A 24,941-nucleotide genomic window follows, 5' to 3' on the forward strand; every position below is an offset into this window, starting at 1 on the left:
AACATTACATCCTACATGGGCTGTATGATGATCAAGTAGAGCGATTTTTTAAACAGTGGAAAGTATTTATATTATCGTTACCAGTTGGTACACAAAATATCATAGTTAAACCATATGTTAAATCAGTCTTTTTTCAATTACAGATATTGGCGGGGACTTTTCCAAGTACCTGGCTCCCAACTAATATAGGAGCATAAAGTGCGAGAGGGGCGAAGGGGAAAATTTCTTTCTCTTTTTTTTTTTTTTTTTTTTTCTTCCGGTGTTTTGTTTTCTCTCTTCCTGTTTTTGTTTGTGCTTTGCTTGAGATACACCTAATCAAATCAACTGTTTATTTTTGTGTTTACTGTAAAATTGCTGAATAGCAATATTGTAAAGTAAATTAAATATGGAGTTAATAAAATAGAAGGTTAATCAATGTTAAAACTCCAATAGGGAGAACATAGATAAATTGGCCGGGACGTTATTGGAAGCTCTTTTTTTTAAGTTATACAGAGGCAGGTAGATATTGTATGCTTTGCTCTATATGGTTTGACGCCCTGCGAGGCGCATATATAATGAATATGTCCTTGGTTTTTTTTTTCTTTTTCTTTGTTCCCGTTCTGGCTGTTTGTCCTCAATTGATACTTACGCTGTTAAATTTTCTCCCTGTTGGTATTCAATAAATAAATATTAAAAAAAAAAAAAAAAATACCCGAGCAGTGAAGTCCACAAGTAATGAAACATAAAAGGGTGGGATTAAAAAAACTATTTTTTTCATTAAAATACACAATCCCAAAATGACATTTTTTTTATGGACTTACAATAATCATCAGAAAAATAAATCAATCTCAGATGACTGCCTAAAGGATTATCCTACTAAAGGCTGCCTCAAAAGAAGCAAATACATAAAAATGGTAGAATTTAGTAAAAGTATGCAAAGAAGACCAAGTAGCTGCCCTGCAAAGTTGGTCAACTGAAGCCTCATTCTTAAAAGACCAGGAAATGGCCACAGATCTGGTAGAATGAGCTGTAATCAATTTAGAGGAGGCTGATCTGTCTCCAAGTAAGCCTTATGAATCAAAAGCTTCAACCAAGAAGCCAAAGAAATAGTAGAAATTACGCAAAACTCTCTCTGAAGAATTTTTAGGATTAGGGCACAAAGAAGGAACAATAATTTCCTGACTGATGTTACCAGGGGACACAACTGTAGGCAAAACAAATCTATTTCCTAATAAAAAATAAGATAAGGATGATCACATGAAAGAGCCAAAAGCTCAGAAACTCTTCTAGCAGATAAAATAACCAAAATAAATAATACCTTCTAAGAAAGAAATGTAATATCCACTTTATGCATAAGCTTAAAAGGAGCAGCCTGCAACACTTTCAAAACGAAATTAAGAACCCAAGGAGGAGAAATTGGTTTAGTAACAGGCTTAATTCTAGCCAATGCTGAACAAACCAATGAATGTTTGGAAGATTGGCAATTTTCTTATGAAAAAGAACCGAAAGATACTGGTGGATATCCAAATCATTTTGCAAAAACTCCAAAATCCTAGGAATTCAAATGGAATGCCATGAAAAACCATGGCCCTCACACCAGGGTATAAAGGTTTTCAAAATAAATGTTCCTGCTCACTGACTTTTTAGCCTGAATTAAAGTCTTAACAGAATCAGAGAAACCTCTCTGTTTAAGGACTATCCGTTCAATCTTCATGCCATCAAGTGAAGGGATTTGAGATCTGGATGGAAAAACATACCTGGGAACAGAAGGTCTGGACACAGAGGAAGAGGCAGAGGAGGACAACTGGACATCAGAACTAGATCTGCATACCAAACTCTGAAAGGCCAAGCTGGAGCAATCATAATTACTGATGGAACTTTCTGTCTTATTTTGAAAATCACTCTGGGAAGATGAACCAGTGGAGGAAACACATAAGGTATTTGAAAAGACCATGGAACTACTAGTGCATCCACAAACACTGCTTGCAGATCCCTGGATCTTGCACAGTACCTGGGAAGTCTGTGGTTCAACTCATAGACATCAGATCTATCTCTTAGAGTCCCCAAAGATGCACTACCTAATCTAACACATACGGATGAAGAGACCACTCACCTAGATGTAAAGACTTAGCACTGAGAAAATATGCTTCCCACTTTTCTACTCCAGGAATCTGAACAGCATTAATCTGAGAAAAATGTATTTCTGCCCGAAAATATTTTCAACACTTCTCTGATAGCCAGGGGACTGTGAGTTCCCCCTTGATGACCAACATAAGCCACTGCTGTGACATTGTCTGGAAGCTAAGAAGCCTAATGCCTCCATACAAAGATCACTAAGGAAAAGAAAGAGACTGAAGGTTTTGACAGACGGATATCAATTTTATTCTCCTTTGTCAATGAATGCATCATGGAAACTGAATCTACTAGAACCCTCAAAAAGGCAACCCTTGTCTGTGGAACAAAAGAACTCTTTAGAAAATTTACTTTCCAATCATGCTGTTGAAGAAACAACAGCAGTTTGCTGGTATGAAATTCTGCTAAAATGTAAAGATGGAGCTTGAACCAAGATATTGTCCAGGTAAGGAAACACTGCAATATCCTGAGCTTTGATCACAGATAAAAGGGTACCCAGAACTTTTGAAAATATTCTTGGAGCTGTAGCCAGACCAAACGGTAGATCAACAAACTAAAAATGCTTGTCTAGAAAACCAAACCTTAGAAACTAATGATGTTTCTTGTGATTAGGAACATTAAGGTATGCATTCTTTAAATCTATTGTGGACATAAACTGACTTTGCTGAACAAAAGATAGAATAGTTCAAATAGTGTCCATTTTGAAAGTAGGAACTCTGAGAAATGCGTTCAGGACTTTTAGATCCCAAACTGGTCTGAATGTTTCGTCCTACTTTGGAACAAAGAAGAAATTGGGATAAAACCCCTTTCCCTGTTCCAAATTCAGAACTGGAGCAATCACTCCGATGGATTCAAGATCCACAACTGCCTTAAAAAACCCTGAGACGTTACATGATTCCTTGGAACATTGGACAGAAAAAACTTCCACTGGGAGGACTTATTCTGAAACCCATAAGGTAACCCTGTGAAACTTTCTTTCTTACCCAGGGATCCTGAACTGACTGAAACCAAGCCTCCTAAAAAAAGATTAATCTGGCCCCAACCAGAGCCTCTGGAAAGGGTGCCGCACCTTCATGCAAACTTTGATGCAGGATTAGATATATTGGACAACTTGGGCTTGTTTCAACTGAAACATGGCTTCCAGACTAAACCAGAAGAACCTTGCTTCTGAGAGGATGGATCAGATTTCTGAACCCTGTACTAACAAGAGGGACAAAAATTATTAATAGCTGTAGATTTCCCCTTGGATTTTTTATCCTGATGAAGAAAAGCTCCTTTACCTCCAGTCACAGTAGCAATAATAAAATCTAAACCTGAGCCAAATAATATATTTCCCTGAAAAGAAAGACAAGCCTGACTTTAGAAACCATATCAGCAGACCAAGACCATAACACCCTTCTAGAAATAACTGCCAAAGACATATTTTTTAACATTAATCTTAATGATATCGAAAATGGCATCACAAATGAAAGCATTAGCACATTTGAGCACTTCCAAAAAGTTTAAACAATCTTCATCCTCAGGAAAGTACTCAGAAGGACTATTCAACCAAAAAGAAGAAGCAGCATCCACATCAGCAATAGAAACTGCTGGCCTGAAAATGTTACCTGCTTGCTGAAAAGCCATTCTATGAAAGGACTCTAAATTTCTATCTGAAAGGTCTTTAAAGGAAGACCTATCTTCCAAAGGAATAGTAATGCATTTAGCCAGAGTAGAAATAGCCCCATCAACTTATCAGGTTATTCTCAACAACATTAGGATCTTTATCCTCTAAAGTAGGTAAAACATCCTTTAAAAGGGAACGAATATGCTCAATTTTAAATTAATAGGGGATAATTCTGTTTCATGATCAGAAGGGACCTCCAGATCGTCTGAAAAATCTTCCCCCTCTGAGGAAACAGCAGTAACATGAGTCTCTTTAGACTGAGAACTATTAGAAGTTAAAATCTGAACTGACCATTTACGCTTACTTGGAGGCATGACAGACAATATTTCAGATACAGTAGACTGGATAAAAACCTTGATCCCAGGGCCAAAGGCTGTTGGATTTCCCTGTAAAGAACAAACAGAAGGAGCAATAAGAGCTTCAGAAGCATGAAAAGCACCAGGTTAGTTTGAATGCATTAAAGTATTAATACATTTATCACATAAATTAGCCGGAGGAATAACCTTAGCCTGTTTACAATACAAACTTTTAACACTTGTAGGAAGGTGTTCAGGATACTGTTCTAAGGCAGATTTAGGGACAAAATCAGAAGGCTCCATAACTGCAGAGAACTAATAAATAAGTAATACAAAAAGAAACTCAGCACACCTGAAATGCAAAAAATACAACTGGATTTTATTATAAAGTGTCTAAATACAATTCTAAAACAAGAATCCAAAACTTTCAGTCCATCCACACAATACAAAATACATTCATGCATAAAACAATCAGATTCAACACAGGCGTCCCTGGAAGAATCAAAAGAGGCTCTCAAAAAACTGCTGTTGTATGTTTAGAAATATATCTTAGAAAGTTCATTTAGATGTTAAAATGGACAGTCCCGTAAACATACAGAACTTTCAAAGTTGTATCCAAATGTATTATCTTTGATGCAATCTATAAGACAAAGCTGCTGTGAGAATTTTTTCTTTTAATTATAAACATATCCTCTTAAGTGTGAGGTTTAATTAGCATTTCAAGTGCTGTAATAATTATGATTCTCTTATTCAGGAAACACCCTTTCATGACAGGTATAAGCACATCTATATGTTAGTGCATATTTCAGCAAAGCAAAAAGCCGTTAGTTCGTCCAGCATATGTGTAAAAGTCAATCTATGTAACTCTCGATATACTCCAAGGCTTTTTCAAAGTTCCCCTCTTCTAAACCACACTTACGGTGGGGTAATGTTCAGCCTGAGTGCCGATATGTAAAAATTCTAACAGTTCATGTCACAACATATGCGTAAAGTGTACAGCAACTACCAGCACTAGTATGTGAATTAGAGCGTCTCTACTACAGTGGAAGCAGTGAGTTAAGTCAGCGTGTGTATCACCAATCATCTGTGTAAATTGGTATTACGTCTGAGTTAGTATAGAAGCTGGCCAGTTAAAACATGCATGTTAATTAACTTTTATGATACTTGCGATTCCATGTCCTTTCAATCGAATGGAAATGCCCCCGACTTTTATCCACTCGTGCGGACGGGAGAACCAACACCACCTGTTTCGATCTTATATCCTTATGGAACAACGGCTCTGTCTGTAATTCTTTGTCTTTAGCATCAAGGTCCTTGTATCGGAAAGCAGTTTAGTGAGCAGCCCTTACACTCCGACGCACGTTTCGGGACTCTGCCCTTTTTCAAGGAGTAATACTGACATACGCAAGCCTGGAAGCTGTTATGTGTCAAGCGCCTTCATGCGTCAAAAAATATATGCACTGCGTCAAAACTCGTATATATATATATATATATATATATATACAGGGAGTGCAGAATTATTAGGCAAATGAGTATTTTGACCACATCATCCTCTTTATGCATGTTGTCTTACTCCAAGCTGTATAGGCTCGAAAGCCTACTACCAATTAAGCATATTAGGTGATGTGCATCTCTGTAATGAGAAGGGGTGTGGTCTAATGACATCAACACCCTATATCAGGTGTGCATTATTATTAGGCAACTTCCTTTCCTTTGGCAAAATGGGTCAAAAGAAGGACTTGACAGGCTCAGAAAAGTCAAAAATAGTGAGATATCTTGCAGAGGGATGCAGCACTCTTAAAATTGCAAAGCTTCTGAAGCGTGATCATCGAACAATCAAGCGTTTCATTCAAAATAGTCAACAGGGTCGCAAGAAGCGTGTGGAAAAACCAAGGCGCAAAATAACTGCCCATGAACTGAGAAAAGTCAAGCGTGCAGCTGCCAAGATGCCACTTGCCACCAGTTTGGCCATATTTCAGAGCTGCAACATCACTGGAGTGCCCAAAAGCACAAGGTGTGCAATACTCAGAGACATGGCCAAGGTAAGAAAGGCTGAAAGACGACCACCACTGAACAAGACACACAAGCTGAAACGTCAAGACTGGGCCAGGAAATATCTCAAGACTGATTTTTCTAAGGTTTTATGGACTGATGAAATGAGAGTGAGTCTTGATGGGCCAGATGGATGGGCCCGTGGCTGGATTGGTAAAGGGCAGAGAGCTCCAGTCTGACTCAGACGCCAGCAAGGTGGAGGTGTAGTACTGGTTTGGGCTGGTATCATCAAAGATGAGCTTGTGGGGCCTTTTCGGGTTGAGGATGGAGTCAAGCTCAACTCCCAGTCCTACTGCCAGTTTCTGGAAGACACCTTCTTCAAGCAGTGGTACAGGAAGAAGTCTGCATCCTTCAAGAAAAACATGATTTTCATGCAGGACAATGCTCCATCACACGCGTCCAAGTACTCCACAGCGTGGCTGGCAAGAAAGGGTATAAAAGAAGAAAATCTAATGACATGGCCTCCTTGTTCACCTGATCTGAACCCCATTGAGAACCTGTGGTCCATCATCAAATGTGAGATTTACAAGGAGGGAAAACAGTACACCTCTCTGAACAGTGTCTGGGAGGCTGTGGTTGCTGCTGCACACAATGTTGATGGTGAACAGATCAAAACACTGACAGAATCCATGGATGGCAGGCTTTTGAGTGTCCTTGCAAAGAAAGGTGGCTATATTGGTCACTGATTTGTTTTTGTTTTGTTTTTGAATGTCAGAAATGTATATTTGTGAATGTTGAGATGTTATATTGGTTTCACTGGTAAAAATAAATAATTGAAATGGGTATATATTTGGTTTTTGTTAAGTTGCCTAATAATTATGCACAGTAATAGTCACCTGCACACACAGATATCCCCCTAAAATAGCAATAACTAAAAACAAACTAAAAACTACTTCCAAAACTATTCAACTTTGATATTAATGAGTTTTTTGGGTTCATTGAGAACATGGTTGTTGTTCAATAATAAAATTAATCCTCAAAAATACAACTTGCCTAATAATTCTGCACTCCCTGTATATATATATATATATATATATATATATATATATATGGGCCAAAAAAAACAGGAAGTGTTAAAAGAATGATGCATAAATAATATAAAATAATATAAATATAACTTTTTTTAGAGGGGATACACAGGTCCCAAGGTCATATAAATATATACATAACCAATAGGCAGCCCAGTAAAAACCAGTAGGAAGCCAAAACCAGTTCTGAAACATAACAGCAGAGGAACTAAAATATGAGTATAGCACTGGTTTTCAATCCTGTCCTCAGGCCTCCCCAACAGGCCAGGTTTTGAGGATTACCCTGGATGAGGTCAGGTAAAATAACCAGGTTTACTAATCAGCTGATTATTTCACCTGTGTTCTAGTTCAGATTTCCCCAAGATGTGGACTGTTAGGGATGCCTGTAGACAGGTTTGAAAACCAATGGAGTATAGTGATGAGCAAACAGGGAGGAGGCAAAGTCCCTGTGACACCTGTGGAAAGGCTTGTGAATAAACCCAATAGGTGAAATATGACACAACCCATACTCTAAATATATCCCTTCAACATTCACTGTACTCTGAGAGGAAATGCGCCTTAACTCGGTTTTGAGAACTCCTCTCAGTTTAGAATCAAATGCACACCTTCATTATTGAACATCTCCCAGCGGACCTCTCCAAGACTAAAGTACCTGTGAGGTGGAAGGAGTTTTATAGAGATCTAGGGGTTTGGGAATCTTTGTCTCCTCCTAGTGGTAGGAAAGAGTAATCCCCAGGAGTAATGGATCGTGGACTCTCACCACCTGTATGAAAGAAATGAGCTGCTACAGTAATACAACAACAAAAAAATGTTGTATATGGTAAATTTAAAAAAGTGAATGTCGATTTGTATGAATTAGTGCCCGGTTTTTAATAATCCTATTAAAAACAAGGGCATTTTAATTAATCAAAATTGACATTTCACTCTTTTTCTTCAAAAACTTATCTTTTAATCCTGGCAGCCGCTCCAGCACTTCCTCCGCCCGTCGCAAGCCATCTTCGTGGGTCCAAAATGATGAATCCGGCTTCCTCCAATCACACGTTGCATCAGGCCAAGATTCCCCTGGGGGGGGAAGCCGTGATTGGAGGAAGTCAGATTTGTAATTTCTGACGTCGCAGAGGCTTCTGATGGCCGGGGGGATCGCTGGAGCGGCTGCCAGGATTAAAGGTTATGTTTTTGAAGAAAACTAGTGAAATGAATTAAAGTGCCCTTGTTTTTAATAGGTTTATTAAAAACCGGGCACTAATTTATCAAAATTGACATTCACTTTAAAAAAAAAAAAAAATTATGTAGCAAAGTTTTTTTTCTACACAAAAATATGGGTAATTCCATTTGTTCTTTTATTGTTAATTGTACATTTTTTCTATAACAAAATACACTCTATAACAAAATACACTCTTCATCCTTCCTTAATAGATATAAATTGATCAACAAATCCACCTTAAACGGTGAAAGGCGCGTGAGGATACTACAGAGGCGGGGCGAGGACTAGAGCTGAAATGCTGGTTGATGAACCAGTGATACAGGAACTAGTGGGGATACAGAGTCCGATACAACAGTTTGACCGAGTGTACCCACACCCCGAGTAACTCTGTAAACGGACGGTGTGTATTGTTTGTCCTGGGCGCTCCCGGTATAGCCAGGGGGTCAGGCAGGGTACCGGCATAACAATAGTATAAGAGGGAGCCAAGATTTGAATCTAGGAACGCTCTGAGCGATCACTGTGGTGGGGCAGCTCACCTCTTCGCAGCTTTGTGATTTGCAAAGTTCCAGTGACCCCAGCTGCCTTATAGTATTGTAGAGTGATATTTATGTCTGATGCTCGTTGACATTAGCACACTCATTATCAGTAATGGATGTTTGTCTGTTCTATTTATATTTTGTTCTCCCTGTGTATGTGAGAAATGAGAATTAACAGTATTTGTCTTTGCTATTTAGGAAACGGAGGAATATTAATTATAACAATTTGACACTAGCACTGAATTATTAAAAGTTAGTTTTATTATTTCTGCATGTTGTATACTTGTGTGTATTGATCTGAATGTCATAGTTTAGTTTTATGAGATTATTAGTATTATGTGGTCTCAGTTCTTTTTTGATGTCTATAAATGTTTGGTATCACAGGATCCATTTTAGTCAGTTGCAAAATAAAGAAAGTGTTGCATGTGAGAGACCAATCCCAGTGGTGAGTAGTTTTATTTTGTGTAATACAAAAACAGGAAAATGATGAAACAGAGGAATGCAGGGCATGGCCATTGTTTATACTTTGTTTTCATTCAAGGGAAATAAAACACACAGCACAAACAATTTAAACAACTTTCCAATTTAATTTTGGTTTTAGACGTACATTATCTAGGTATCCTTTGTTAAGGGAGCAGCAATTCACTTCTGGGAGCTAGCTGGACAAATCTTGTGAGCCAATGACAAGAGGCATGTATGTGCATTGCTGCTCATGAGCCTCATTAGGTATGCTTTTTAACAAAAGATAACAATAGAATGAAGCAATTTAGAGAATAGGAGTAAATTGGAACGTTGTTTAATATTGTATGCTCTGTTTGAATCAAAGTTTAATTTTGACTTTACTGTTTCTTTAAGAGAGAACAGGATTTGGAACTCAAAAAGTTTTTCATGATCCGTTCAATTTACTTCCATTACCAAATTTGCTTTATTCTTGTGGTATTCTTTGTTGAAGAGGAAACCTAGCTAGGTATCATGCCCATGTCTGGAGCACTGTATGTCAGCAAACACCGCTGCCATCTTTTTCTCTTGCAAATATATAACATTGTTAAAGCGTTTGCTCTATGATGTTGCAGACACATGCACACTCCTATACCTACCTAACTGCCTTTCAACAAATGTTACCAAGAGAAGAAAGTATATTTAAGAATAGAAATATATTGAAAAAGTTGTTTTTATTTTTATTTTACACTCAATCTGAATCATGAAATAAAATGTTGGATTTCATGTCCCTTTAATTCTGGTTATGTATCAGTGTTTTAAAGTCCTCCCAGAACAGAGACACATTCTTTGTTATTCATAGTGCCAATTTACTAAGATTTGATCATTGGATCTCATTGGTTGTAAATCCAGAGCCTCCACATGAGTTGACCGAAGAGAGAGAAAGGTGTCTGACAGTGAGCTGGTATTTATTGTCTATAGCTCACATCCTAAGTGGTCTTATTGCGTCTGATAGTTGTAGGCAATGCTCGTTGACATGGTGTGTGTGACAGCTCCTGGCTAGTAATCTCACAAAATAACTGTTAAAGGTGTTGCATGAGAGTATATTACACAATGCTTAAAAAAGAAGCATTATTTGCTAAATATTAAACCCATTTTCACCTTCTGTTTAGTCTATTTATAAATACAAACCAAGTAAAATCCCTTCTAATATTTATATCTTTGTTTTCATCCACATGTACTTTATGTCCGTATCTATTTTATAAGACTCATTAGGGAATTACTTGATGATTTGTTTAAAAATGGGTCGGACACATTTTAAGGTAGTGATCCATTTCATTTAGATAAAAGATAGCTGCAGCCTATATCATAGATATCTGTTGCACTCCTCTCTGGTCACCCAAGGGTTAAAAAATGCCATCCATGTAATAGAGGCAAATCGTGAGTTTGTTTTGGGGGAAGGGCTACAGTTTCTCTAAGAACAAATGCATGGCGAATCCTCACAAGGGATTTGCAGAGAGGCTCATGTTGTAATGTGTTAGTCATCCATTACCCTCTGTTTTGCAGGCTCGCATTGAACACGGATGCTGCTGCTGCTGTCTGTGAGGCCATTCAGAGAGTACTGTAATTGTGGCTGATCTGTTTAAGTTACTCCTTCAGGGAACAAACCCTGCGGGGAAGCTGGGCAACGTATCCTGCACCTCTTCACTGGACTCCAGTTACTGCCTGGGCATAAATCAGAGGATGCTTCTTTCTGGCTAATAACAGACAATTGAATTCCATTGTAGTTCACCTCAGATCATTTCACCTTCCTAGTACGAATGGGCTGTCAGCTGCCCTAGGATGCCTGCAGGGCGAATTCTAATCAACTAGTGGGTTGATACAAGGCTCCTAATTACCAGGATTATAGCACTGTCTTCAGTTGCTCTTCTAACAGACAGGACAGCGGGGTGAACATGGCTAGTCCTATTAGCAGCGTGATCTTACTGTTGCTTATATTTCAATACAGCTGTTATGGTTTCAGGAGCCCTTTGTCAGTTTTTAAAAGGTGAGTATATCTTTGTGTAAATGATGTCTATATAAAGATTTATATGTATATTTATGTTGCTCTGTTATACTGTAGTGCACCTTATTTATCTTTACTGAGACATAAAGATACTGTTTCATATGTATATAGTACAGGTATGTACATTTCTAGCACACTTTTTTTTTTTTTTTTTCTTATATGTTTTTGTAGCACACTTTGTTGTTGGTACATAAAATTGTGTGGGTATGTTTATATACTGTGTGTGTATTAAAAAAAAAAAAAATATATATATATATATATATATATATAATCCACAGAGACCAAAATCCATCCACCTGTGGGTCTCCTAAGGTTTACAAATTCACATGGAACCTAAGGCCCATCCAGGTGTCAGTTTTAGGAGCCAGGAGAGAAATATGTTAATAAATATATGTGGAATGATCCAAAAAGTTTGGAGCCCATCAGTATTTTTTTTTTTTTTCCTGAGCTCAGGTTCATGTGGTTTGTCTTACTATGCACTATAATACGAGTTGATAAACCCCAGGATCCAGCAAGCCTTTATTTCCTATAATTTTTCGTTGAGCTCCAAACTTTTTTCAAAGTATTATTTACAGAAATATCTATATACAAATACATTGGCTTGGTCTGTAAATACTAAATATAGTTGGTTCTGAATATGCCACCTGGCTGCTATGTTTGATATAAACAAGCTAACTCCATATGTTTTTATATGCTTATATATACAGATTAGGTATTAGCTATAATGCTGAATGCTTTCTGTTCTGAAAAAGTCTGTAAAAATTGCAATAATTCTTTAGCAATTTTTATATATAGTGAATATAAAACTTTTTTTTTTTTTTTTTTTTCTCCTTCATGCATTTTTTTGCTCTTCCTGAGCAGGGCGCAGCCTCTGAGTTAATGAGAAGCGTCATACATTTGTATCTGCCAAGCACAGTCCATGTTCTGTTTTCGCACCTGTTGCATGTCTGTATATATACATATTGGTGAAATAATTCAATTCTCTAATGCACTGGAGCTTTTTATTTGTGCACATATGCTTGTCTTTTAATAACGTTCTTATTGCTCATATTCTTGTTTTATTCCTTGTAAAAGTCCACTTAGGAGCTGCAGAGTATTGCCTCTCATTATAGGACACAGTTAGGGAGTTAATCACATGGTGTGTATTCACTTGGGTCCTGATTCTATAACATTTGCTGGTCTGTGCATGGTTTTCCACACCAACACAGCGGCAGCCCTCATGGAATTCTATAAAAAAAGAAAAAGGGTCTGTCCCTGCTAATGGTGAGATGTCTCCCATTGGTAGAAGTTCAGAGGGTGAAGTAGAGGGAGTATCTGGCATGTTTTTAAACTTTAATATTATGCATAATACAAAATAAATTACACTGTTTTCAGTGCACAGCACCTTAAATACGCTGTCATTTTCATATGCATTGGTTTTCCTTTCATTCGTGTTTTGAGTATTTTGTTCAAAACTCATCACCTTTTAATATGCGAGAAAAAAGCATGAGAGCTCTAGTGCAAAAATGTTTAAAGAATTACGCTGGGATTTGAGTAACGTTCATACACGTTCATGTTCATTTTACAAAAACAAGTTACGCTTTGTATTTTGTACTTCACTACTAATTTCTATATGTTTTTTGCACATCCCGTGTACTTAAACTTACAAATTATGCTGTGCATATTTAATACTATTTACAGTAGTCCTGTGTAATTTTACATACAAATTTCAATTTTCTGATAAAATACCATTTTTGGTGAACAATTTTGTTACAATTTTTGATGCACGTTAACAATACAATATTAAAGCTGCAACAACTAATCGTCATAATAGATTATGAAAATAGTTGTCAACTAATCTCATAATCGATTAGTTGGTTTGCAATTAGTTGGTCTGTGCACAACACCAGCTGCTTCACTCCAATGAACTCCTGCACATGGTATTGTGTTTTATGGTTATGTCCTTGGCCTAAAGGATGTCTACAGATGTTTACTTTTCACTTTTTTAGGACAGTATAAGTTTACAACTACCCCTGGCTTATGTGCAACCCAGATATAATAGTCATCATTTGGATTGTTTATATTAAATCTGGTGATTTGGAACTATGCTTTGCATGATATAGTGCTGAGCTTATTTACACCTAGCCCCTAGATTGATGGGAGTTATTTAAATTGATGTGCACTATTATCTGTTTGCACAATTATTAGCGTATTGCTTGCTATTGCTGATTATATGTACTGTATAAATAAATGTGTAAGGCTTTGTCCTGTTATTGATATACAGTCCTTAGCGCTTCTGATTTAGTTTTTTTATATTTTTAATAAATTGTGATAATATGTACCAGATTCAACCTTTATAAGTATATATTCGTTATTTTTAGAGCGGACTAGATATTTCCCCTTACCTTATAGCTGGTTATTTACCATTGTATATAGATATTCAAGATATTTTTATGTTAGAATGAAGTCAAGGGTTACTTTGAGAGGCCCCTTGCCAAGGTAGAAAACACTTAGCATTGGTGAAGAGCGAACAATGATAAATATCCCACTTTGGTGAAATTGGCAAAACCCTACTTATACACCTCAACAGCCTTTTCTCTGCTGCAGGAAATATAGCTGCAAACAGAGAACCAGCCTTAGCCAGAAGCATGTGGACATGTTGAGATTTTTGCATTTCAATGCAAAGTTTCTGAAAGAGTGAATAACAGAATGTTATTAACAGTGATAGTCTAACTCTTTCTAGTTCTACCTCTTTTCAAACAGTTTGTGGTTTAGTTTAATTATAAAACTGTGCTCTGCTGCTTAAAAATTGGACAAACAGTTGTGTTAATGTAAAGTTTTAGTCTGAAGTTTTATATTTGTAACACTCATTATGTGGATTTTATTTAAAACATAGAAAACTATTATTGATTCTCTTTTTATCCGATTAGTCTATATTAATCGAAAAAATAATCGGCCGATTAATCGATTATGAAAATAATAGTTAGTTGCAGCCCTATATAAAAAAATAAATATATATATATATATATATATATATATATTAATTATACTGTATATACATTTTTTTTTTTTTATTTTTTTTTTCTGCTTATTTTTGTGTGAATGGTTTAATTATTTGGTTTGTATAATTTTTAAGTTATGAATTTTATTGTAATGTATGAATTTCCTCCCCATACAAAAATGCACCGTACTCCCATTAGCAAAACACTCTGTTTTCAGGGTAAAAAGTAGCTTTTTATAATTCCACCAGAGAAATAGAAGGGCTGGCAAGCATTATTATATAATCTCACCAGCCCAGAGACTTTTTTTTTTTTTTTTTTTTTTTTTTTTTTTTTTTCTTCTAGAATTGGGCTCTAATCTCCAATCACCAGCTGTATTCTGTTTAGAAACACATATTTAGAGGCAAACATGTATTGCAGCATAATTCTTATTTTTTTTTTTTTTGCACCATTATGTCCATTTATTATGTGACATACATTTTGTTTTAAAAATGCGATCATAGTAAAAAAAATAAAAAATTGCATGGTGTGGCAATTGATTTTTGGTAATAAGATGGCCCCTCATTGCAGCTGCGCACCACACTTCTTAAATTTACGGCAGTTAAGGGGTTAATCACATAGCTTGTAAGGTTAAGTTTAGCTATAGTGTAGATATTACCCTCTCACTGACACCGCCCACCCCCTGATTCCTCCCCCAATAGTTACCACCATTTTATGTGCTGGCAGACAGTCTGCCAGTGTGAAGTTTCAGTGCTTTTTTTTTTTTTTTTTTTTTTTTTTTTAGGGGGCGGGGTCAGTTTTGTATTATATACACATTTTTCTGTAGTGTAACTATTAAAAGTAGACTTTATTTCTTCATTTTAATTAATATTATTACTGTTCTTGCAAAATTAATCAGTCTGACCTAAAATGGTTTATTTAACATTGTATACAAATGTTCTATAATGCATTAAAACTTTATGCAAAATTGACTTGCATAAAAAGGTTAAAGGAACACAAAAGTCAAAAATTAAATTTTTATGATTCAAATAAAGCGTGAAATTAAAACAAAATAACTTTCATATTTATTTTTATTGAGGAAAAAGCTTGACACAGTCGAATCCATGGCATCAACATACAGGTTATCATTCAATATATACAGAATTTGGGATATTTTTAAAAACATGTAGATTAAACATTGCTATATATAGAAGGAAAATAATATATTGCTAAAGAAACGCTAAGACAAAGTGGGGGAGGAGACAAAGAGAGGGGAAAAAAAAATACCCTATGATATATTGAGTCGAATACCGACTCCGATCAACAGGGATTAGATTATCACACAGTAAACATTTTTTATTAATTGTGACATAAGATGTGATAAATAGAACCAAATCCCAGACTCCAATCCATGTGAATAGATTCTTACACAGTGAAAAATCTAAAAACTGATGTGTGGAGTCAAATCCAAACTCCAATCAATGTGATTGGTTTGTCACACAGTGAAAAAAATAATTAATTGTGAAAAAACAATAAACCCTCTGATATATTGAGTCAAATACTTACTCCAATCAATGTGATTAGATTCTCACACAGTGAAATTTTTTTTTTAATTGTGACAAAAAAAACAAATAGAGCCGAATCCCTGACTCCAATCGTTGTGAATAAATTCTCACACAGTGATAAAAATTAAACTGTGATATGTGGAGTCAAATGCTGACTCCAACCAATGTGATTGGTTTGTCACCCAGTGAAAAAATGAATTAATTGTGAAAACCTTTTTTATTCTCTTCCTCTCCCCCGGATTAAAAAAATGATTCACGCAGTAACCACTTTCCCTGAGATTGCTTGCTTTATATACTTAGTATTCATAATTTTATTTTAATAATTTGCTCTCGAATATCTATATATCATGATTTATTTATATATATATATATATATATATATATATATATATATATATATATATATATATATATATATATATATATAATATATCCCCAAATATTGAAAAATCTTCCTGACCTATTATTAGGGTCTTGCTTTTTGTTTTTTTTTTCATAATAAATCTCTCTAGTTATTTGGGCCCAGATCTAATTGTCTTATACTTGGAGATCTATGTTTTATCCATCTTTAGAAAATACATTTCCTCACTATTGCTTTTATCAAAATAATGTTAGATATTCTAGTTTCTTTAGGCACATTTATATTATTAAACCTTTATATTTTTTACATTCACATAATTTTGAAAGAAAATATGAGACTTGGGCCCAATACTTTTTTTTTTTTTTGGACAAGACCAAAAATAATGCATAAAGTCCACTTGGTTTGCTGAACATTAATTACATAGAGGAACATAATGCTTCTTCCATCCTTATTTGAGCCTCTCTTAAATCTCAAGCTAATGTAGTGCTTTTAATCAAGACTATAACAAATAATTTTAGATTAAATAGACTTCATTCCTAACCTTTTAGGAAGGTTTATTAACTACAAAGATCTTCTGTATACAAAATTAGGGATATCTCCCAGAGCTGTGGATAAATTGTTATAATTGCCTTTATATAATACGTTAATTGAAAATAACCTACGTTTCCGCCGTCTAAAATATTGTTTTTAATTCAGTAAACAAATCTATACCCCTATTTTGACAATTCAAAAAACTTCCAATATTATTAAATCATAACTCTTTCCATCTATGATAAGTACTATTCACTGCCCATGTCGGGAAATCTTTATTCCCTATCAAAGGAAGCCAAACTGTTTATCTATATGAAGAATTCAATACCTTATGGAGAGCTCTCCATTCAATCAATATGTCCTTATACATTAATTTATCACCTGCTATTAGGATTTGCACTTATATTTATTCCTAAATATGTAAAAGTTGTTATCTTTTGGAATGAGTATAAAAATGACTAAGCTTTTATTAATTTTTTTTTTTTTTTTTTTTTTTTTTCAACCAAGAATGTTTTTTACTTGTTTTTCATATACTGTATTTTATATCTTGAGGAAATACTAAAATTTTATTATTAATTGTTAAAATTGACATACATTTTGGAAGGCTCTGGTCCGCATATAGGGATAATTGTACCTTCACCTTTCCCAGCTGTATTGAACAGCTAGGGGTTCCTGGGCTAAGTAGTGGTAACATTGGACAACTTTGCGAAGTTCCTCTTTTTATCTCTGGAGATATTCCACCATTAACCAGCACATATGCACTAACAAAAGAATATAACTTCTTAACTAAGTCAATACAAATGTTTCCAATGTGTAAGTAAAATGACTCCAGTCTATTCTATCAAAGGCCTTCTCTGCATCCAAGGATAGCAGAAAAGTCTCTGGTAGAAGATGCTCTTGCTGTTTGACAAAAGTAATAATTAATCACATGCAGAACTTTACAAATATCACACATGGAATGTCTCCCTGTGATAAATCTTGTTTGATACAATGGTACAAAATAGTTAGCTCTGCCATTATCTATTGGGTACCTGATAACAATTAATCTGAGCGGTTACCAATCAATACTCCTGTTTAGTTCATAGAACATGGGGTGGACTGGACACCTTTATATTTGCGCTCCTGTAATAAACCTCGGTCAGTTCTGATGCAGGGAAGTGTTATAAGAACTATCACACACCTTTCAAAACCATAACAGTGCATACAAGTGCAGCATATCCATACTCTCCTACAAAGCAAGCATTGTCCATACTCTTTTTATATTGAAATATTTTTTAGTCTGCCAGTTAACACAATGATACAAAGATAATAAAATAGACATCCATGGTGTAAATACTTTCCCAGATACATCATTTTTTTCAAGTATAAGGAACTTTATTGAAAATATAGTGGTCCATACTCTTTAAGTTTCCATTAGGGACCAAATAACCTTCCGTATGTCCTTATAGAGCTAGGCAATCTTTTGGCTGTTAACCCCAGCACCACATAAAACAAATCATCATACCTTACGAGGTTCAACTGACGTCTGTGGTGGGGAACACTCACCGCCAGTGACTTCCTCACTTTGTGCCGCTCGGAACAGTGATGAAACCGTCTCTTAACCGCCAGCATGGTTTGCTCTGCTGTTTCTGTGTCTTGTTGAAATGACGTCACTAACCCTGCTGCCAACCTTCCCCCCTCTTCATAACCGCTCCTGTATGAATTCGAACCTCTGTTCGTGCTCTCATCAGTTGTGCCCAAAGTGAAATTATCCAACCGAAAAATTATGGAGCACCGATACCAAGCTCAGTAAAATGTGTTTTCTCCTACATTGGTGTATCCGGTCCACGGCTTCATCCTTACTTGTGGGATATTCTCAATCCCTACAGGAAGTGGCAAAAAGAGCACACAGCAAAGCTGTCCATATAGCTCCCCTCAGGCTCCGCCCCCCCAGTCATTCTCTTTGCCGCTCTAACTAGTAGCATCTCCACGGGGGTGGTAAAGAGTATGTGGTGTTTAGTTGTAGTTTTTTATTCTTCTATCAAGAGTTTGTTATTTTAAAATAGTGCCGGCTTGTACTATTTACTCTGCAGCAGAAAATGATGAAGATTTCTGCCGAGAGGAATATGATTTTAGCACCAGTAACTAAAATCCATTGCTGTTCCCGCGCAGGACTGTTGAAACCAGAGAACTTCAGTTGGGGGGAACAGTTTGCAGCCTTAGCTGCTTCAGGTATGATCAGTCATTTTTCTAACAAGACCTAGTAATGCTAGAAGACTGTCAGCAATCCCCTCTGGGATAGGTAAGCCATTTTTCTTAGACTCTGTATAAGATTAGGGCTTATATTAAGGGCTCCATGCTGGTTGACACTTTTGTGGGCATAATCTATTGCTTTTTAGCATGTTTTTCACTATAATTAAGGTGTTTTTTCAGACTTTAAAACACTTTCGGGGTTTAATTTGCACCTGGCACTTATTTGGACACCTAATCTAGTCAGAAAGGCCCCTCCACTCTGGAATGAAGAGGGAGGAGGCCTCATTTTTGTTTTGCCTAGGCAGTTCATGCAGCTTCACGTGGGGAGTCCAGAGGCATCAGAAAAGACTCCAGAGAGGCTTATTTCTTACTAAAATAATCCCTAAGGAAGGTAAAGGCCACAGTGGAAGCTGTGGCATAGTACTGTAGTGTGTTGAACCAGTTAATTGCTGTTATTAGCTCCGGTTTGGGCATTAAGGGGTTAATTGGTCTGAAAATTTGTGTGCAATCTTTTCAAAGCATTAAGACACTGTGGTGACAATTTCATTAAAATCGGATGTTTATTTGTTTTTTTGATGTTTCAATAATAAAGTGTGCACTTTTATTATTTAAAGACACAGTAACGGTTTTGTAAAATATAATTTTTATTGCATTGAAGATCTGTTTAAGTCTGTCAAACATGTCTGACCCTTCAGATAACCTATGTTCTGTATGTTCAAAGGCCAAGGTGGTTCCCCCATTAAAGTTATGTGTGAAGTGTGCCATAGCGTCCAAACAGCTTAAGGACCGTACAATCACACTTAAAGATATAGCCCAAGATGATTCTTTAGCTGAAGGTAGTGAGGATAGCTCACTATCCTCTCCTTCTGTGTCAACACCAGCTATGCCTGCACAAGCGATGCCCAGTACATCTAGCGCACCAATTGCTATTACTATGCAGCAGTAATGGATAATTCTGTCGCAGCATTTTTATCCAAACTGCCAGCTTTTCCTAGGAAGCGTGATTGCTCAGTTTTAAATACAGATAATGAGCAAGCAGACGCAGAGGATAATTTATCTGTAGTGCCCTCACATCTATCTGACTTGGCGGTGAGGGAGGGCCTGTCTGAGGGAGAAATTTATGACACAGGAAAAGTTTCTCAGCAGGCAGAGCCTGATTCTATAGCATTTAAATTTAAGCTAGAACACCCCCGCGCCCTACTTAAGGAGGTCCTAGCTACACTTGATGATTGTGAACCTTTGGTGGTCCCAGAAAAATTGTGTAAAATGGATAAATTCTTAGAGGTCCCAGTACCACTGATGCGTTTCCGATACCTAAGAGGGTGGCGGATATAGTGAATAAGGAGTGGGAGAAGCCAGGTGTACCTTTTTTGTTCCCCCTCCTATATTTAAGAAAATGTTCCCCATTGTTGACCCCAGAAGGGACGCGTGGCAGATGGTCCCTAAGGTAGAGGGGGCAGTTTCAACACTAGCTAAGCGCACGACTATACCAATAGAAGACGGTTGCGCTTTCAAAGATCCTATAGATAAAAAAAATTAGAAGGTTTACTTAAGAAAATTTTTGTTCAACAAGGTTTTCTTCTTCAACCAATTTCTTGCATTATTCCTGTAACCACTGCAGCTGCTTTTTGGTTTGAGGAATTAGAAAACTCGCTCCAGAAGGAGACTTCTTATGATGAAGTCATGGATAGAATTCACGCCCTGAAGTTGGCTAATTCTTTCATTACAGATGCCGCTTTTCAGTTAGCTAAATTAGCGCGCGAAAAATTCTGGTTTCGCAATAGTGGCGCGTAGATCGCTTTGGCTAAAATCGTTGTCGGCGGATGTGTCGTCCAAAACAAAATTGCTTAATATTCCTTTCAAGGGTAAGACCCTATTCGGGCCAGAGTTGAAAGAAATTATTTCAGATATCACTGGAGGAAAGGGACATGCCCTTCCACAGGATAGACCTCTCAAAGCTAAAAAAAAGTCTAATTTTTGTTCCTTTTGCAATTTCAGGAACGGACCGGCTTCTACCTCTACAGCCACTAGGCAAGAGGGTAACGCATCCCAACCCAAACCAGCATGGAAACCATTGCAAGGGTAAACAGGCCAAAAAGCCTGCTGCTGCTACCAAGACAGCATGAAGGGGTAGCCCCTGATCCGGGACCGGATCTAGTAAGGAGCAGACTTTCTCTCTTTGCTCAGGCCTGGGCAAGAGATTTTCCGGACCCCTGGGCACTAGAAATTGTCTCTCAGGGGTATCTTCTAGAATTCAAGGATCTTCCTCCAAGGGGAAGGTTCCACATGTCTCGCTTATCTTTAGACCAGATAAAGAGACAGGCATTCTTACATTGCGTAGAAGACCTTTTAAAAATGGGAGTGATACACCCAGTTCCAACAGCAGAACAAGGACTGGGATTTTACTCAAACCTGTTTGTAGTTCCCAAAAAGGAAGGAACTTTCAGGCCAATTCTGGACTTAAAGATCCTAAACAAATTCCTCAGAGTTCCATCATTCAAAATGGAAACCATTCGGACAATTTTACCAATGATCCAGGAGGGTCAATATATGACTACCGTGGACTTGTACCTGCATATTCCTATCCACAAAGATCACTATCAGTTTCTGAGGTTCGCCTTTCTGGACAAGCATTACCAGTTTGTGGCTCTTCCTTTCGGATTGGCCACTGCTCCCAGAATTTTCACAAAGGTGCTAGGGTCCCTTCTAGCGGTGCTAAGGCCAAGGGGCATTGCAGTAGCACCTTACCTAGACGACATCTTAATACAGGTGTCGTCCTTTCACAAAGCAAGGGCTCATACGGACAGTGTTCTAGCCTTTCTAAGGTCTCACGGGTGGAAGGTGAACATAGAAAAAAGTTCTCTGTCCCCGTTTACAAGGGTTCCCTTCCTGGGAACAATAATAGAAAGATTTTCATTTCTACCGAGTCTGACGGAGGTCAGGAAATTAACTTTTGAACACTTGTCGAGTTCTTCAATCCATTCCTCAACCCTCCATAGCTCAGTGCATGGAGGTAATAGGACTAATGGTTGCGGCAATGGAAGTGGTTCCCTTTGCTCGAATTCATTTAAGACCATTGCAACTGTGCATGCTCAAACAATGGAATGGGTATTATGCAGATTTGTCTCCCCAGATTCAGATGGACCAGAAAACCAGAGACTCACTCCTCTGGTGGTTGTCTCAGGATCTCCTGTCTCAGGGAATGAGTTTCCGAAGACCGGAGTGGATCATTGTCACGACAGACGCCAGCCTCTTAGGCTGGGGCGCGGTCTGGGAGTCCCTGAAGGCTCAGGGTCTATGGTCTCGGGAAGAATCTCTTCTCCCGATATAAACATTTTTGGAATTGAGAGCGATATTCAATGCGCTCCAAGCATGGCCTCAACTAGCGGAGGCCAAATTCATCAGATTTCAGTCGGACAACATGACGACTGTAGTGTACATCAATCATCAGGGGGGAACAAAGAGTTCCCTGGCGATGAGGGAGGTATCCAAGATCATCAAATGGGCAGAGGATCACTCCTGCCATCTATCAGCAATTCACATCCCAGGAGTGGAAAACTGGGAAGCGGATTATCTGAGTCGTCACTTTCCATCTGGGGGAGTGGGAACTCCACCCGGAGGTTTTTGCTCAGCTGACCCAGCTATGGGGCATTCCAGATCTGGATCTGATGGCGTCATGTCAGAACTCCAAAGTTCCACGTTACGGGTCCAGGTCCAGGGATCCCAAGGCGACATTGGTAGATGCCTTGGTCGTTCAATCTAGCTTATGTCTTTCCACCGTTTCCCCTTCTCCCCCGGCTAGTAGCCAGGATCAAACAGGAGAAGGCTTTGGTAATTCTGATAGCTCCTGCGTGGCCACGCAGGACTTGGTATGCAGACCTGGTGAATATGTCATCGGTTCCACCATGGAAGCTGCCTTTGAGACAGGACCTTCTAATTCAAGGTCCATTCAAGCATCCAAACCTAGTTTCTCTGCAACTGACTGCTTGGAGATTGAACGCTTGATTCTAGCAAAGCGTGGGTTTTCGGAATCAGTTATAGATACTTTGATCCAGGCTAGAAAGCCTGTCACCAGGAAAATTTACCATAAGATATGGCGGAAATATCTTTGCTGGTGCGAATCCAAGGGTTACTCATGGAGTACGATTAGGATTCCAAGGATACTATCTTTTCTCCAAGAAGGATTGGAGAAAGGTCTTTCAGCTAGTTCCTTAAAAGGACAGATATCTGCTCTGTCTGTTTTGTTACAAGCGTCTGGCAGCCATGCCAGATATTCAGGTGTTTGTACAGGCTTTAGTCAGAATCAAGCCTGTCTACAGACCTGTGGCTCCTCCATCGAGTCTAAATTTAGTTCTTTCAGTTCTTCAAGGGGTTCAGTTTGAACCTCTACATTCCATAGATATTAAGTTACTATCTTGGAAAGTTTTGTTTTTAGTAGCTATTTCTTCTGCTAGAAGAGTTTCTGAATTGTCTGCTTTGCAGTGTAATTCACCCTATCTGGTGTTCCATACAGATAAGGTCGTTTTACGTACCAAACCTGGTTTTCTTCCAAAGGTGGTTCCCAATAAGAATATCAACCAGGAAATAGTTGTTCCTTCTGTGTCCTAATCCAGTTTCTAACAAGGAACGTCTGTTACACAATCTTGATGTGGTTCGTGCTTTAAAGTTTTATCTAAAAGCAACTAAAGACTTCAGACAAACATCGTCCTTGTTTGTCGTCTATTCTGGCAAGAGAAGAGGTCAAAAGGCGACTGCGACCTCTCTGTCCTTCTGGCTAAAAAGCATCATCCGGTTGGCTTATGAGACTGCTGGAAGGCAGCCTCCTGAACGAATTACAGCTCCCTCTACTAGAGCTGTGGCTTCCACATGGGCTTTCAAGAATGAGGCTTCTGTTGAACAGATTTGTAAGGCAGCGACTTGGTCTTCACTGCATACGTTTGCCATATTTTACAAATTCGATACTTTTGCTTCTTCGGAGGCTATTTTTGGGAGAGAGGTTTTGCAAGCAGTGGTGCCTTCCGTTTAGGTTACCCGACTTGTTCCCTCCCTTCATCTGTCTACTAAAGCTTTGGTATTGGTTCCAACAAGTAAGGATGAAGCCGTGGACCGGATACACCAATGTAGGAGAAAACATAATTTGTTTACCTGATAAATTTCTTTCTCCTACGGTGTATCCGGTCCACGGCCCGCCCTGGCATTTTGGTCAGGTTTAAATTATTTTTTTGTAAACTACAGTCACCACTGCACCCTATGGTTCTCCTTTTTCTACTAACCGTCTGTCAAATGACTGGGGGGGCGGAGCCTGAGGGTAGCTATATGGACAGCTTTGCTGTGTGCTCTCTTTGCCACTTCCTGTAGTGATTGAGAATATCCCACAAGTAAGGATGAAGCCGTGGACCGGATACACTGTAGGAGAAAAATTTATCAGGTAAACATAAATTCTGTTTTTATTTCAACTTTATTAAAATACATCCATAATTAGCTAAGAGTACAGGAACAGCCAAAAAGCGTCAGCCTGGTTACTGATACGGAGGATCTTATTCTTGCATCATGGATGTATCACCACTGTACTCCTTAGATTATCTTTCAATATTCTTTAACCTTTTTCCTAATGTTTTTATTTATTTATTTTCCCAAACTTTTGTATGTAAGCTTATTTTAGAGCCTGTATACAGTATATCTAGCATACAGAAAGTTGTCTATATTGAGCATGCTGGGATAAATATATACTAGTTGTCGGCACATTGTAACTACATTTTCTGGAGAAACAGTAAGTTTGGACAAAATACTCTAAGCTTTAATGAACAGGGATATCTCTGAAAGCTATAAAAGTAAGATGAATCACTGTACACCAGGGAAGATCTAGAATTATGTTTATGTAGAACAGTATTTTAATTG

At 37.6% G+C, this 24,941-nt stretch overlaps 1 protein-coding gene across 4 annotated transcripts in view; it reads left to right on the forward strand.

Annotated features, from left to right (window-relative positions):
• Window positions 1–8,623: 8,623 nt before the first annotated feature.
• The window catches only part of PAM (peptidylglycine alpha-amidating monooxygenase), a 405,645-nt gene continuing 389,327 nt past the window's right edge, over window positions 8,624–24,941 (forward strand). For 3 of the 4 annotated variants that reach the window (XM_053701521.1, XM_053701518.1, XM_053701520.1), the window contains exons 1-2: window positions 8,624–8,758; window positions 10,899–11,379. In XM_053701521.1, coding sequence (XP_053557496.1) covers window positions 11,288–11,379 — 92 coding nt within the window. In that variant the 5' untranslated portion in view covers window positions 8,624–8,758; window positions 10,899–11,287. Of the gene's footprint in view, window positions 8,759–9,488; window positions 9,621–10,898; window positions 11,380–24,941 lie in introns of those variants that run through there. The other variant, XM_053701519.1, reaches the window with a different exon arrangement.

Source organism: Bombina bombina, chromosome 2 (genome assembly GCF_027579735.1).
Source record: "Bombina bombina isolate aBomBom1 chromosome 2, aBomBom1.pri, whole genome shotgun sequence".
NCBI lineage: Eukaryota > Metazoa > Chordata > Amphibia > Anura > Bombinatoridae > Bombina > Bombina bombina.